The following is a 16,843-nucleotide window of genomic DNA, read 5'->3' as shown; positions in this document are numbered from 1 at the left end:
GTCAAGGTAAGCCACAATGTGCTTCAATGTGACCTATCCAAGGTATAGCAAACTTGTATACTACCATTTGAAGATTAGAAACTTGGAGCCAAGCAGGCTATCAAACACATAAGTTCAATACTAGATGCACATTTTCAAGATTATAAGTTAGTTTGAATTTATTTTTTTGCAAGGCCCATTCTAGAGCCTCAACATGAAAGGTTTTTTTCTTAAATAAGAGAATGTAAACCAAAAACACAACATAAAGGGATTCTAAAATGCCATGACCCAAAAAAAACAAAAAGGATTATCTTCACAAAATTTAGCTTAGACAAGTAAACACACCTTATAAAGTAGAAGAGGCCAAGAATGGCACCACTTGATGGTTTACTAGTATGATACTTGAGAATTGCATTTGAAAATTTGTAAGAGAAAAGAGGAAGCAATTCATTTGTAGAAAAGTCGTGATAATATGCACAAAAATGGTGAAAGAGAAAACAATTTGAAAAAATGTAAGAGAAAGAAATTTGCTTTTAGAAAAGTGGTGATACTATGCACAGAGATGGTGGATAAGATCTAGAAAATTGATAATTTGACAGCACACACACTTCTTTTCTCTGAACTTTGTTTTAGATTCTTTAAAGTCATTGCCCATTACTTTAAATTTTTGCACATTGTTAAAACGTTTTTGCATGTTGGCTTGTAATTTTTGACTTTTAGGATTACTACTCTTAAAAAACTAGTTCTCAAAATTTGTATTCTCAATATTATTGTTCTCAATATTGGTGTTCAATATTGTTGTTCTCAATATTGGTGTTCAAGATCATTGCTCATAATCAATGCTCACAAATCAGAATAAAATTGGATGTTTGTAGATTTTATGAATCTTAGAGAGATTGTGCAATTCTCCATGATTATATATTCATGTATGGATCGAGAAGTTCTATAATCCTATTTTATTTGGTACTGTATCTTCAATTAATATATCGGATTCACATTGATTTTGGACTAACCATGACTTTTTTCTATGATATGTGCATGCATTTATGGCATGGAGAACTATATTACAAGAAAAAAGTATGAAGAATCACACAATATTATATCATTAACATGATATAATATTGACAGTACATTGATAAGGTCAAAAGTTAAAACTAAAAGTTCACAATGCCTAAACATTGTGAAAATCGGAGTTTGAGGTACATCCTCGTTGTGTGTGTGACAATATGGTGAAATCTATTTTTAGGTTAATATTTATCAAAAGGTTTAGGCTTTAGAGTTTAGGTTTTAGGGTTTGGTCTTTATGGTTTTGGGTTCGGTTTTAGATTGATATTTATCAAAAGGTGTTAGGACAAAAGTTAAAACTAAAAGTTCACATCTAAACCTTGTGAAATTTTGAGTTTGAGGTGCATCCTCGTTGTGTGTGTCATAATATGGTGAAATCCATTTTTAGATTAATATTTATGAAAAGTTCTAGGCTTTAGATTTAGGTTTTAGGGTTTGGTATTTATGGTGTGGGGTTTGTTCTTTAGGTGTGGGGTTTGTTCTTTATGGTGTAGGGTTTGGTATTTAGGTTTTAGTGTTTGGTCTTTATGGTTTGGGGTTTGGTCTTTACGGTTTGGGGTTTGGTCTTTACGGTTTGGTCTTTATGGTTTTGGGTTGGGTCTTTAGAGTGATATTTTTGAAAGGGTGTAAGCTTTAGGATTTAGGGTTTCTGGTTTGGGGTTTGGTCGTTAGAATTAAGGATTAGGATTAGGATTTGGGTTTAGGGTTAGGTTTCTAGGATTTAATATTTTGGCTTTGGGCTTTCAACCAACTTGGGCTTTAGGTTTTAAGGTTAAGAGTTCAAGTTTTAGTGGAATAACCCCTTCTTTGTTGTGGTGGTATCATGCTTCAATTTGGCTCCATTCACTAATCCATATATTAATTATTCCTTGGTAAAGAACTTTAAACTGCCTGATTTCCATTTGTAAACCATGTATCTTGGTTGTATGTATAGGTTTGATTTTTTCACTCTATGGACCTCCATACCCCTTTGTGGCCTCTTGTTACTCCTCAAGGAGAAGCAAAATTCTATACATCTATGTATGCACACTGGTGTTGATATGTAGCCGTGCATAGGTGCTATTGTTTGTTCCATTCTCTTGAATTCCATCACATTGTGTTATTTGGATGTCCCTCTCTTTTCTTCAATCCTGGAAATCTATTGCTTGAATGTAAAAAAGGAATCATGATCTTCAAATATCTTGGCTGCTTGAGTTCTCTAGCCAATGAAGAAAAATCCATTAAACATATATGACCCACAAATTATTGCCAATCAATGACAAATTAATTGGTGCATCTTTCAAATTATGAGTTGGAGTGTGACTTTTCTTACAAGTGAGCTAAGTCCCTCAATCGACGACTATTGGGAGCACATCAGCCAACAAAAACATAATAACAATGAAAACAATAAGTGCCTCATCATTGCAACCAATCAATCTACTCATCAAACCAACGAGTCAAACAATGTCACATACATAATAATCAAATCAATCCTCTCATCATTTCCGTCACCCTTAATTATGATGACCACCATAACCTAAACATCCACAAGATGTCAGCCACCACAAAGGGGGGATGATGACCCAGTCAATGCTTTAACTAAGTCAAAAGGATCACAACAAAGTCAATGGGAGCTCCAAGTATGCACAAGTGGAAAGATGAGCCTAAGTTACAAACTATGACGAGTTGACTTTTATACTTTATTAGCCTTTTCTCACTAGACCTCCTCGGAGTGACCCGAGGATGTCCATTTTTAGTTCTATCTCTTTCACATAGACTTGGGCTTATTTGCAAGTATCCTCCTGGTACAAGACTGAGGTCTAATATGTTTTAAACATTGTTTACATACAACATTATAATGGGCATCATGACAAAGATGCATTTACAATATAATATGCACTTTTTTGAATGTATGTTTGTTGATTGTAGATCCATGGTGGTGGAGTGCTCCATGTTAACCATAGTGGTTAACAATGATATGTTCCCGTGGAAAGACCTAAATAATGCCCCTCCCTTTTGGTGTGGTTCAATGTTAAAAAGACACATTGAAATATAGTTTCGGCAATCCATGCCTAAGAAAATGTACTTATCCCATCATTGATTAGAAGGATTCACTATAGATACTTATCAGGAAAAAATCTCAACATCCTCAAATCCAATTACCCTTAATACAAATTGTGTTTATTTCTCTACTAATGCACTCCTAGCCTACAACCACTTCTTTGTCTTCACTGCACAAATCTTCTGCTCATCTCATTAGAACATCAAAAGCACGAAGTGGCCATTGAGTAATAGTGTCAAAGCGGTTTTTGCGCATCAAAAGAACGTCAATTCAAAATGTGTGTGTGAGAGAGAGAAAGAAAAGTTATGGGAGCAAAGGTGCTAAGGCTCAACAACAAAGGTACTTTTTTTGAAAAAAAAAACCCAAAAAAAAAAGAATGGTTTGAAAATTATTGAATTGTAAAAGCAATATGAGACTATTCCTTAGATGTACAATTATAGAAGCGTTTAGCACTCAAGAATGGTTTATTCTTACCCATGGAAAAATGATCTCATCGTAAAACAGCATGGAAAAAATATTCTTGTAAAAATGAACTCATTGTAAACCATCATGGTAGCTCAACACAAAGGTGACTATTGTTGCAAGAATGACAATGATAATGTGGTTATGACCATGTGAGCAATTGGTGTGGCAATCAGCAAACGTTACTCAGGTATTCAAGCAAGAGCATTTTGTGCACGGCTCCTCCATGAAGAAAGATTGGATTCATGTTGTTTTATAGGTTGGAACCACTAATCTGACATGCTAGCTTAAGGATGCAATACATGACAAATCAGTGAGAAGCACACAAGTAAAGCAAATATTGGCATCACAATAGCAAGCAAAAGAGATAAAGAGAGACAGACAGACAGACAGACTGTATTCGCACGTGTGCCAAGGAGCACGCATTTGTATGGATGTGTCATCCCCTATACAGTCCACAACTTCAATGCCCCCCCCCCCCCCCCCCCCCCCCCCCCCAAAAAATATATATATATATATATATATATTACCACAAAGCTTCATGGTGTCAACATGTGACTCCTATCCCTCATATATCTCAAATGGTGAACCCCTGTGATTGGACATTTGAGTGCCCTTGCCTAATTCTGTAAGTTGAAGTTCCCATTTTAAAAATTGCACAGATGAGAAAATTCAAAGACTAGGATGAAATGATGATAAAATATTCCCTTACGTCGATGTGAACGTGTTCAATGACAATTTTACTACATTTCCTACCTGAAAGGCAGGAAAGGAGGCTGTAAAGACGAATGAAACACTTCTCTAGCATTCCAAATTCTTGGTTGAACAACAAAAGATTATGGCTTGGCTTTGAAATAATCGTATGTTGACCCACTTACGTCTACAACCATGTGTGATCCATTAAGGAAATCTACAATAATGCACAGGACGGGCATAGTTGATTTTACTTTCTTTCAAATGGCTATTACTAAACATAGCATCTATGGAGCAAAGAAAGTTTTGTTACACACTCAAACAATTTCGCAAACGATCGATAATGGATCAGAGTTTGGATGAAAAGGTACTTCAACTTTAAGATCCCCTAAAAAAATCTTATCCCCTATGTCCAAGCTATCTACATGAACCTCCACATGAGGAGGAAGTTCATCGGGCAAGCACAGGAAGGTTGCATATACCAAGTGGAGCTTCAGGTGTCCTCCTGCAAGAGTTTAAGTCAAATTACTCTCTCTCTCTTTCTCTCTCTCTCTCTCTTAGTGATCCCAATGCAGCTAAGCAGCTACACAGGGACACTTTTATTGTGGTTGGGCATCACATGTGTTATGGACACTTTATTTGGCAACATAGACTCATGTAAAGAATCAAGATGGAAACGAATAGAAGCTGCAACATGTCTCCAAGAGAAAAAGTTTCCCATTTATACGTGGATTTCTAAAAAACTCACCAACTTGTATTTATTAAAGCCGGTCGACCAAGTCCATTGTCGCCATGATCAATTACACGCAGGTTGGTACGGAAGCTCTCCAGGCGGCGGCGGCGGCTGCTGGGCAATGCTCCTCTCTTAATCATTTTGGTGTGTTATTGTTCCCAGTTGCCAGTTGCTTGTTTGATCGACAGGCGACTGCTGTTGTACGTGCTGCACCTACCCATGTTGTACCTGCTCTACATATTGTACCATATCAACTATACTACAGCCAGCCAGGTACTATACTGTACTCGTACTTGCTGTACATGTACCTGCTGTACCCGTACCTATTGTACCCGTATTCATTGTACATGTACCTGGTGTACCTGTTGTACGTGCTAAATCTGCTCTCGGCTGTTCATGTTGTACTTGCTGTCCCATACCTGCTGTAGTCGCTGGCCAGTTGTGAGGTTTGATGGTGTCAAAGAGTCCCCAGCCAAGGCTTAGCAACAACTAAATACAGGGCAGAAAAGGGAGAATATCACAAGGTGGCTATGAGCCACGCAATCCAGTAAAAGCCAGTGTGTGCAAAGCTGCTGCTATGCAAATTTCTCTCTCTTCGAAGACTTTATGCTACCTTGACTTCTCACACAAGGCTTTCTTAGAGGAAGGAAAGAATCTGTGAAGAACATAGGCTGCAAGGTGACAGGTATTTCTCAGAAGAGTCTCCAAGCGGGGAGAATGGATCAAAGAATGGTTCAATACGAATCCTCAAGAGAAGTGAAATTCTTGAAGCATTTAATCCCAGCTATTTAAAAAAAAGTGGGCAAAGTTCCCGTGAGCCATATTACAACTAAAATCTACACACCAGTCCATGGTCAGCACCCCAGTCCATGGTCAACATTTTTGCTAAGTGCCAAAAGATAGCCAAATGTCGCATGAATTATTCCTCCATCACCACATAGATATTTCACACGAGTGATTCATAAGACATCATGTGCATACAGCACTCAAAAAAGAACAAGCCCTCTTGACTAAGCCATGAAATCAGCTAGCTCCCATGTCCAAAATTCAACAAGTCACAGATTATACATCCTTTTGTGAGTTCTTGCACCTGTGAAGACTTGCAAATGAGGTACAAACTTGTTCTCAAGTGAGGACGAGAGAAGAAAGAAAGTTAACTTCTTCAAAACCCCCAACGAGTCTATGAGACTCAGAAGTGGTACGAGAGTGACGAGTCCCATGTGGTACTGGACCATGGAAGAGACAACAAAACTGAAAAAAAAAACTCATACGTAAAGATTGACTAGCTGTACGTCTTTCTCATCATCATCATCAGCAGCACAAGCATGGTGGGCATATGTGTACATGTGAAAATACATGTGAAGGAAACATCTCCAAGTTGGTACAAGAAAAGGAAGACTCATGTGGGTGTGATATCATCATTCTCATCCATCCAGAATGTTAGCTTATGACTGTTGAAAGACTCGCCAAGTCCACCGTCAGTGGGGGAGTATATCCATATTGCTCAAACAACTCTCCAATCTGGAACTGCTGAGGAGAGCTGTCGCAGACCTTGGGCTGTGGACGTTGAGTGCGCTGTAGCCAGTGGGCACGGTTCAGGGCGATTCAAAGTGGGTCGAGGTGGGACATGGGGGCAGCCAGACCTCCGGGGAGACTGGTACAGGTACCTCTAGAGATCACCAGCTGGTGCTCACATCCTGCGTCTAGAAGAAGCTAGTGATGGTCCACTGTGAGGTGTCCCGAGGCTAGGCTCTGCTCAGTGGGAAGTGTGACTCAGAGTGCCTGCTCAGCTCCATGAGGTTGAAGTCCTGGGTAGTGCTGACAACTCTACTGAAAACTCCCTTCCTTGTGCACACCAAGTATCCCCAACGGGGAGATAAACTGCCTCCCTGCTCGAAGAAGATAAAGCTCTGGTGTCCATAATCTCCAAGTGCACAAAAGTTGGAATCTTCACAGCTGCAGCTGAGGAATCTGCACCTTTCTCAGTGCTCTGCTGAGGACATTTCCTCCAATAATGACCCTTCTGGCCACAAATTACAATGGTTACAGGTCTGCTCGGCCTTCAAAGCATCACGATCTAAGTCGGGCTTCTTCTCAGAGGACTTCGCCTGTGAAGACTTTCCTTTGACCTTCTTGTTGTTGTTGTTGTTGTTGTAGCGGCCTTTCGACCGCTAGCCAGTCAAAGCCTCAGAACCTCCACCCTGTGGAGGGTTCAGAAACCGCTCTTCTTGGTCCAAAAACCATCGGCACAAACTCCTCCCAAGTAATGGTGTTGAGCCTCCCACTGATGATCAAAGAAGAATAGAAAGCTGAGTACTAAGGGGATAGATAGATGACACAACAAGGTGATGGCCATGTCCTCTGATGATATCTCCTTCTGTCATGGCCCTGTGAAAATGGAGCAGGACAAGTGTGGGCATGGTGGTTGCAGAGTCAGAATATTTTGTGATTCACATGGGGGGTGCCCAGACAGAGTTTAAGATGTGTGGACATCCCTAGGTGTGAAGGGGGGAACTAGAAACATTAAGTTTTAATGTTTATTGGAGTTTGCCCCTAGGCCTTAGTGGCCCTAGGAACTTATTAAAGTTGGGGCCCTAGGGATTAAATTGGGGAGGAGTTTTCTCTCTCTTCTCTCTCTCTCTTCCCTTTTTGGGGAATCGTGTAGCAAAAGTGGGAGTTCCTTCATGCGCATGTTATCCTAGCGTGGAAAAGCACAGGAGAAGGGAGGCAGCTGCTGTTTTCTGTGGATTGTTGCTGTTTTTCTGAGGGAATCAGCCGTACAGCACTGTACGGCCAGAACTGTGCAAGCTTTTTCTCTCTTTCTCCTCTGTTGCTAGCTGCGCACAGAAACTGCTGCTGGAAACTCTGCGCACAGGCCAATACAGGCTGTACCAGCAAGTACACAGGCCGTACAGCCCTGTACGACAGCCGTACAGTGTACGGACAGGGCTGACGCACGCTTTTCTGGGTTCTGAAGCTGCAGGCGGCGCTTGTCAGGTGGCTGGACAGACCTGAATACTCTGATTCAGGTTGGTACAGAAGTGGACAGCAGGCTGTTTATGCAAGTACAACTCCTGGCACGTATCCCGAGGCGGTACAGACGGGTACAGTGCTGATTTTCAGATCTGTATTTTCAAGGACAGCATAGGAGTGAGCATCAGAAGGAGGATACAGGCAAGTGCAAGCACACGTGTGAAGCAGGGTTGTGGATTCAAGTGCCTGCAAGCACAGATTGGTGCTGTTGCTTCCTCCAGTGTTGTTTCACGAGCTGAACTTGGTAAGCTCTGTTTCTGTTCATCTATCTCTCTTTCTACTGCTTGATGTCTGTTGCAGATATGTGTTATCTGGCCCCTTGTGAGAGGAGGGGTATGGCAGATTGACAAGGGATTAAGACAGAGATTGGACAGCACATGTATGTTTGAGCTGAGAAGATGTATCATGCACTTGAGTTATGCCAGATGTATGCCCATGGCTGGCCTGCTTTGTGATCTTGGCTGATCACAGGGAGGCACAGTGTGTTGCTTGAGGACACAGATCTGTGTGCATAGATCCTCTGTGCTGAGAGGGATTTGTGGGCCGTCAGATTGGACTTACAGGTGTAAACTCTTGGCTGGTCTTTGTGTTGTACTCAGCCATACATATTATTTTTAATTGAATAAAGAAATACCGCGAGGGGCGCCAAGCTTTGGGGCCAACAGGTGTCGCTGTGTTTTCAGATTTGGGCACTCTAGCTCCAATCTGTGTTTTGTTTCTCATCTAGACTACAAGTGGACGGGTGATTGCTCCTACCGCACTCTGGTTTTCTATCAGAGGCCGGTTTCAAGGTTCCGTCCCCGGGACCAATCATCAACTTTCTGAAGGGGGTGAGCTCGTGGTTGCTTTGAAGAAAGCCATCGCTGAAAATTCAGCAATCATGTCTGATACAGAGGAAGAGTACTTCTATCATGAAGAAGAAGAGCAAGAGACTTCTCCTGAAAGAGATGTATCTCAGGATATTTTTGCAGGAGAACAGGCTGCAGATGTTGAGCCTTATGAGGATGTAACACAGCCAGAAGATGTGCATGGTAAAGAGGATGATGATGCTCGGTTCAAAGATCGCTTGGCTAGTGTTATGGATACTTTTATGCAGCTCACACAGAGTGAGAGATTTGCTGAATTTTTGAGATCTCGCACAGAGCCCCGCACAGAGCCCCAGAAAAAGAAGAAGAAGGTTCGTTCAAAAAATCTTTCTCAGGGTCATAGTGGTACCACTCCACAGGATCCATTTCCTGCCCAGTTTCCGAACATGCAGCATGCTTTTGGTGCTAACCCACAGAGTTCCTTCTATGGACAGCCACCTATTCCTCAGCAGAACATGCATCCAGGTTATTTTGGTGGTGGCTCGGTGTTTCAATCCATGACTGGGGGTTATCCTCAGGGAGGCATGGGTATGTATGGGCCTTTTGGAGCCAATTTTCAGCCTGGCATGCAAGGGAATATGTATGGTGGTATGCAGTCCGGTATGCAAGGAAATGTGTTCGGAGGCATGCAACCTGGGATGCAAGGCAATATGTTTGGTGGCATGCAGCCAGGTATGCATAGTGGAATGTATGGAAACATGGCTGGAATGTATGGTATGCCTGGCATGGGAATGGGAAATGTTGACCCAATGATGGGTATGAATGTTGGGGGCAGCAATCTCACGAAACCACTTCCATATGATAATCTAACGCCTATGGGAAAGGCGAAGGATTACAAGGAAGGGGGAGCTGCAGTGAAGTTTGACACTTTCAGTGGGGCCAAGGATAAATTGAAGGCACTTACCTTTTTACAGCAGTTTGATGCTGCTTTTTTTGGTGGGAATTACACAGAGTCCTCAAAGGTGAGGAAAGCTGCCACTTTTCTCAAGGGCAATGCTTTGCAGTGGTGGTCTACTCTTCTTTTGCAGGGCATAGCACCCACCACATGGGTCCAATTCAAACAGGTTTTCTCTTCCGTATGGCTCACATCTACATTTGAGGTGGATGTTATGACCGCATGGCACAAGCTAGATGCTTCAAAGTGTGATAGTTTGGAGGATTATAACAAGAAGTTTTGGGAAGCTCTACTCCCAGTGACTTCTTATCGTGCCGTGCCATTATCTGAGCAGGTTGAGAAATATTGTTGTGGGCTGCCCAAAGAGGTACGAGATTACTGTATAAAAACGAGAGTAACGAACATGTCACAGATGATTGAAAATGCTATGACAGCTAATGCGTTGCTCACAGGTGGTTCATCTGGGTTTAAAGGCAGTAAGAAATTGAGCAAGAAAGCTGAAAAATTTGGGCATGCTTTTCGTGATGCTAAAGGGTCTTCAGAGACAAAGTATAAGAAGTTGCCAATGCCCAAAAGGACTTCTGAGGAAAGACAGGCTTTGAGAGATGCTCAAAAGTGTTTTTACTGTACTGAAGAGGGGCATATGTCATTCAATTGTCCCAAAAGAACGTCCAAGAAGAACCCTGACAATAAAGGAGAGCCCAAGCCAAAGAAACAAAAGCCTTCTGCAGGCTTAGTTCCTAATCTTGTGGGTGAGCAGCTAGGTGGTGAAGCTACAGAGTTGTGCAGGGCATGGGGCAAAGTGAGAGATCGGAATGCTTTGATCTTCTTTGACACAGGTGCTAGAGCCAACTTCATTTCACCAGATTTGGCTGGCCGATTGGGGATTCGCGCAGAGGAGATGGGGCCGTTACATGAGGCAAATATGGCTTGTCCAGGGTATGCAGAATCCGTTACTCCTATCATTGGGAAGCTTCGGCTTCATTTTCAGGGTTATGTGGACAGCGAGGAGTTCTTCATCATGCCTTTGGATGGCTGTGATGTTTTGTTGGGGATGCCATGGTGCCACAGGGTACATGCGGTGGTGGATACTTACAATAGGAAAATTACTTTGACTCATAGAGGGAAAGAGCATGTATTGGATGTAAAACTCAAAGGGGAATCTGTTCCTATTGTATCCGCTTCGGCGATTTCATCAGTAATGAAAAAGCATCTTTCCGCGTACTTGATTTATGTAAAGGATGCACAGGATGATGAGTCTACGTCTAATTTGTCAATGTTAGATAAGGACAGGGCTGATTTCTTAAGTGGGTTTCAAGACTGTTTTTCCGAGTCATTGCCAGGAGAATTACCTCCTGAGAGGCCAGAAGATCATGCCATAGATCTGATTCCTGGTAGTACTCCACCCAATAGACCGCCGTATCGTGTTAGTGCAGCCCAACAGGAAGAGATTATGAGTCAGGTGCAGGAGCCATTGAATAAGGGGTTGATTCAGCCTAGCTCATCACCCTTTTGCTCACCTGTGCTCTTAGTGCAGAAGAAGGATGGTTCTTGGCGCATGTGTATTGATTACAGGGCGCTGAATAAGAATACCATCAAGAATCGATTCCCCATACCGAGGATCGATGACATATTGGACCGCTTACAGGGCTCCACAGTTTTTAGTCGTATTGACTTGAAAAGCGGGTATCATCAGATACGCATTAGACCCGAGGATGTGCATAAGACAGCATTCCGAACCACGTTTGGGTTGTATGAGTTCTTGGTTATGCCCTTTGGTTTGACGAATGCGCCTGCCACATTTAACAGAATGATGGACAGGATTTTCAGGCCTCATAGAGAGTTTGTGGGCACATTCTTTGATGATATGATTGTGCATTCACGAACTGAGGAAGAGCATAGAAGGCATTTGGCCATTGTGTTTGCAGAACTCAGAAACCATAGGTTGGTGGTTAATGGCAAGAAGAGTGAGTTCTTTTTGCAAGAGATACATTTCTTGGGACATATTGTGTCTGGTCATGGAGTCCGTATGGATCCAGCAAAGGTGGAAGCAATACTTAATTGGCCAGCTTTGAGGACCGTGCATGATGTACGCAGCTTTCTAGGATTGTGTTCCTATTACAGGCGTTACATACGGCACTTTGCTGAAATTGCTTCGCCTCTTCATGCTTTGACGAAGAAAGCAACTCCGTTTAGATGGGCTGATCGGGAAATTACAGCATTCAAAAAGCTCAAAGAAAAGCTTACTTCGGACCCAGTATTGGTGTTACCGGACCTCCGAAAGGCTTTTGTTGTCCAGAGTGATGCATGTGGAAGTAGCATTGGTGCAGTTCTCATGCAAGAGGGACATGTGATAGCCTATGAGAGTAGAGTTTTGCAAGATGCCGAGAAGCATTTACAGGTGTATGAGAAAGAGATGTTGGCTGTAATTCACGCTCTTTCTACATGGAAACACTACTTGCTTGGGGCTGATTTTACTGTACAGACAGATCATCAGACCTTGCGTTACTTCCTCACGCAGACTAAGCTTTCAGAGAAGCATATGCGTTGGGCAAACTTTTTGTCAATGTTTCACTTCCAGATTGTGCATGTGGAAGGCAAAAAGAATGTAGTGGCAGATGCTTTGTCACGCAAGCCACAGGTCTCTGCAGTTTCACTTGCTTATCATCATGAGCTTGATGAAATGAAAGAGCAGTATGCCCATGATGAGGATTTTGAAAGGTTGTATGATCAGATGTCTGAGGGTCAGCGGCATGAGCATTACACTCTCAGAGATGGGTTTTTATTGATGCATGGCAGACTGTGTGTTACCAGGCCATTGCGACTCAAGGTTATGATTGAAAGTCATGCTCCACCGTATGCAGGTCATAGAGGGATTGACGCCACGGTCAAAGCAGTGGAGACTTTCTTTTATTGGCCAACCTTGAGAAGAGATGTTGATGCCTTTGTGAGGCAATGCATCGTATGTCAGAAGGTAAAGTTTGACCGTCAGAAGACACCAGGGTTATTACAGCCTTTACCTATTCCGGATAGACCTTGGGCGAGCATTGCCATGGATTTTGTATTTGATCTTCCACGGACACAAACGGGAAATGATGGCATCTGGACTATCATATGCAGGTTCAGTAAGCAGGCTCATTTCATTCCCGTGAGGAAGACAATTAAAGTGGATCATATGGTGAAGTTGTTCATGGCGAACATCTTCAAGTATCATGGCTTGCCTACGTCTATCATTAGTGACCGTGATCCACGGATGACGAGTTTGTTTTGGAGAGGGTTATTTGACAACATGGGTACAACTCTCAAGTTTTCATCGTCATTTCATCCACAGACAGATGGTCAGTCAGAAGAGGCTAACTCTACAGTGTTGGATCTTCTCAAGTGTTATGTATCAGAGCACAAGCAACAATGGGAAAAGTATCTTCCTTTGGTGGAGTTTGCATATAACAACACTGTACATAGCTCGACAGGCAAAGCGCCTTTTGAGATTGTAGGAGGGAAGAAGGTACCACCCATTTTGCATACAAAGGATAAGATCTTTGAGGCTGATCAGTATGTGGAGAGCTTGGATGAAGCTTATCGGAGAGTTAAGTTGGCCCTCCAGAAAACTCAGCAGAAGCAAAAGAAAGCCGCAGACCGTCACAGACGTGATTTACAGTTTGCATTGGGTGATTGGGTTCTTTTGCGCTTTGAAAAGGCTAGACTCAAGAAGATGAAGGGTAAAGAGCGCTTATTCCCTAAATTGAGCATGCGATATTATGGGCCTTTTCAGGTTTTGGAAAAGATTGGTGAGGTAACCTATCGTTTGAAGTTACCAGATCACTGGAGGATTCACAATGCTTTTCACGTGAGTCTTCTTAGACCTTTCCGTGGGGATGTGCCTGAGGATGTATCAGATGAGGCTCAGCCGGAAGTTGAGGAACTTGATGAGGTTCTGATTCCAGAGCAGATACTGGCACATAAAGAAAGGAAGGTACGAGGTAAAGTTTCCCGTCGCTATCTTGTGAAGTTCAAGAACTATTCACCGATGGATGCGAAGTGGATGGAGGAAGGTGACTTAACAGATTCACCTCAGGTTTTGCAGCTTTATCTCGATGCCTTTGAGTTAGAGCCGACTCTTATTGTGGCTCATTCAGGTTCAGCAGAGCATGGGTCTGGAGCATTACCTGATGCTCAAGAGGGGGGTAGCACCTCCACTCCCTTGATACAGACAGGCTCAGATGACATCTAGAGGTCGCTTGGTGCAGATTTTCTCTCACCCGAAGGTACTGAGGCTGACAGTACATCTGTTTATGGGACTTCTATGATATATGTGTACTAGTCACATGGAGATTTTTGTGGATATGTATGGTTCACAGTGGTATACAACTTGGACTATTACTATGCCATTGGTTTGCAGTGAATGATGATACATGTGTATGGCTTAGAGAGATTGGGACGCTGATCTTGCCATATTGTATATTTCACTTTGGATATTTTGATGCATCACCAGAATGCAATCGAGGACGCTTGCCATCTTTCAAGAGGGGGGTATGTCATGGCCCTGTGAAAATGGAGCAGGACAAGTGTGGGCATGGTGGTTGCAGAGTCAGAATATTTTGTGATTCACATGGGGGGTGCCCAGACAGAGTTTAAGATGTGTGGACATCCCTAGGTGTGAAGGGGGGAACTAGAAACATTAAGTTTTAATGTTTATTGGAGTTTGCCCCTAGGCCTTAGTGGCCCTAGGAACTTATTAAAGTTGGGGCCCTAGGGATTAAATTGGGGAGGAGTTTTCTCTCTCTTCTCTCTCTCTCTTCCCTTTTTGGGGAATCGTGTAGCAAAAGTGGGAGTTCCTTCATGCGCATGTTATCCTAGCGTGGAAAAGCACAGGAGAAGGGAGGCAGCTGCTGTTTTCTGTGGATTGTTGCTGTTTTTCTGAGGGAATCAGCCGTACAGCACTGTACGGCCAGAACTGTGCAAGCTTTTTCTCTCTTTCTCCTCTGTTGCTAGCTGCGCACAGAAACTGCTGCTGGAAACTCTGCGCACAGGCCAATACAGGCTGTACCAGCAAGTACACAGGCCGTACAGCCCTGTACGACAGCCGTACAGTGTACGGACAGGGCTGACCGCTTTTCTGAAAAACTCACACCAGGCAGGCACACCAACATCACTGGCCCTCACTCCCTACTGTGTAAAATGGTACAGACATGAGTGCTAACAGGAATCCTCCTCTTGAATTCATAGCGGGATAAAAAGTGGCATAAAATGGAATAAAATGGGCTAGAGATGGGCATGTCCAACAGTTAAGTACATGCATGTATACCTGTAAGGCCGATTGGCAAGGTATACCATGTCACCTAGTCCGTGATATGTGATGGAGGAAGGGTACTCTAGGGACTTGTGCTTGGGCACTCTTTCTATATATTGTTTGGTTGCCCTTCTCATATGGTGGTTTTACAGTGCATACTTGAGTTTGGATATGGAGTTTCCTTGTGGACATCCTTTGGTTATGGACATCCATTAATTATGGAGTTAGATGGACTTCCTTACGGAAGTATGGTATGCAGGTTTATGGTATACAGGTCTATAGATTCCTAGACTTCTTTTCTAGGGATTTGGATCCATCCTCAGGTTTATGGATTATGTTTATGGCTCCCTTTTACTGGGATGGATTATTCTTTTTGGCTCCCTTTGTTTGGGATGCATTGGACTTACGGAACTCATTGTTGCATGCACGGAAGCCTTGCTGTACTAATCCACAGCCCTAAGCCTGATTAAGAACAAGATGCTAATTAATGAGATGATTAAGACAGAAGAGAGAGATTAGTGTCAAGGTTTTCTATATTTTAATATGGTACAAAAAGGTTGCATAAATGCTTGTACATGATGCAAGCCCTTGGTCAACCCCAGAGAGGTGACCTCTCGCCTCTACATAACTTCTACTGACTTATGAGACTGATGACTGAATTATGAACTTGATGAATAATGCTGTATTCTGATTTATGCTTATATATATGTGTGGGACACCAATCGGCCATAACTAACTGTTGTCAACCTATTGCATGGACAAAACCCTGAATGAGATGATTAAGACAAAGGAGAGAGAAGAAGAGAGAGATTGGTGTCAAGGTTTTCTGTATTTTAATATGGTACAAAAAGGTTGCATAAATGCTTGTACATGATGCAGGCCCTTGATCAGCCCCAAAAAGGTGACCTCTCGCCTCTACATAACTTCTACTGACTTATGAGACTGATGATTGAATTATGAACTCGATGAATAATGCTGAATTCTAATTTATGCTTTTATATATATATATATATATATATATATATATATATATATATATATATATATATATATATATATATATATATAGGTAAGAGTGTGAGAGAAGAAGAAAGCTTTATATACTTGAGAAATGATAGATTCTCCCCGTTGAGCCTTGGAGAATGAAGAGATGAAACAAGGGAAGAGATTAACGAGAGTACTCCATCCCAAAGCAAGACAAAAATATTGGGTTCAAATTTTCTTACAAAAAGATTGACTTCACATTTCCTTACACAAGCTTAAGTAGGCACGAACATGAGAGGCTTGATTAAAGCTTAAGTATAGGCACAAACATCCTTGCTTCGAGGACGTGATAGTATATTGCCCACTTCCTTTGGTGATAGTGTCGGTTGATGCATTACCATATCCTCATTCTTATGTAATCCCAAAAGTATATATATATATATATATATATATATATATATATATATATATATATATATATATATATAATATATATATATACTTCTTATTTCTCGTGAAAAATGGCCATTGAAACTCTTTGCTAGGCCTAACAAACCGGCCCAAAAAGAAAGGTTGAGGGGAGAATGAGGATGCTCTCTTCGGTCGACCATCCCGGACCCGATACGGTGGCTCTCAAGCCCTACCTCCAGGGCTTCTCTTTCTACGGGGGTTCTCCCTCCCACGCGCTATGGTCTCAGTATCAGGCTATATATATATATATATATATATATATATATATATATATATATATATGTATGTATGTATGTATGTATGTATGTATGTATGTATGTATGTATGTATG

At 42.1% G+C, this 16,843-nt stretch overlaps 1 protein-coding gene across 1 annotated transcript in view; it reads right to left on the bottom strand.

The window, feature by feature from the left end:
* Positions 1-4,231: 4,231 nt before the first annotated feature.
* The window catches only part of LOC147606356 (uncharacterized), a 40,293-nt gene continuing 27,681 nt past the window's right edge, over positions 4,232-16,843 (bottom strand). Inside the window, exon 3 of the mRNA XM_086791757.1 lies at positions 4,232-4,745. Within this exon, the coding sequence (XP_086647883.1) occupies positions 4,558-4,745 (188 nt within the window). The 3' untranslated portion in view covers positions 4,232-4,557. The remainder of the gene's footprint in view (positions 4,746-16,843) is intronic.

Source organism: Cibotium barometz, chromosome 57, assembly GCF_041138505.1.
Source record: "Cibotium barometz isolate CiBa-2024 chromosome 57, ASM4113850v1, whole genome shotgun sequence".
NCBI lineage: Eukaryota > Viridiplantae > Streptophyta > Polypodiopsida > Cyatheales > Cibotiaceae > Cibotium > Cibotium barometz.
This window is presented reverse-complemented; position numbering and strand designations above follow the sequence as displayed.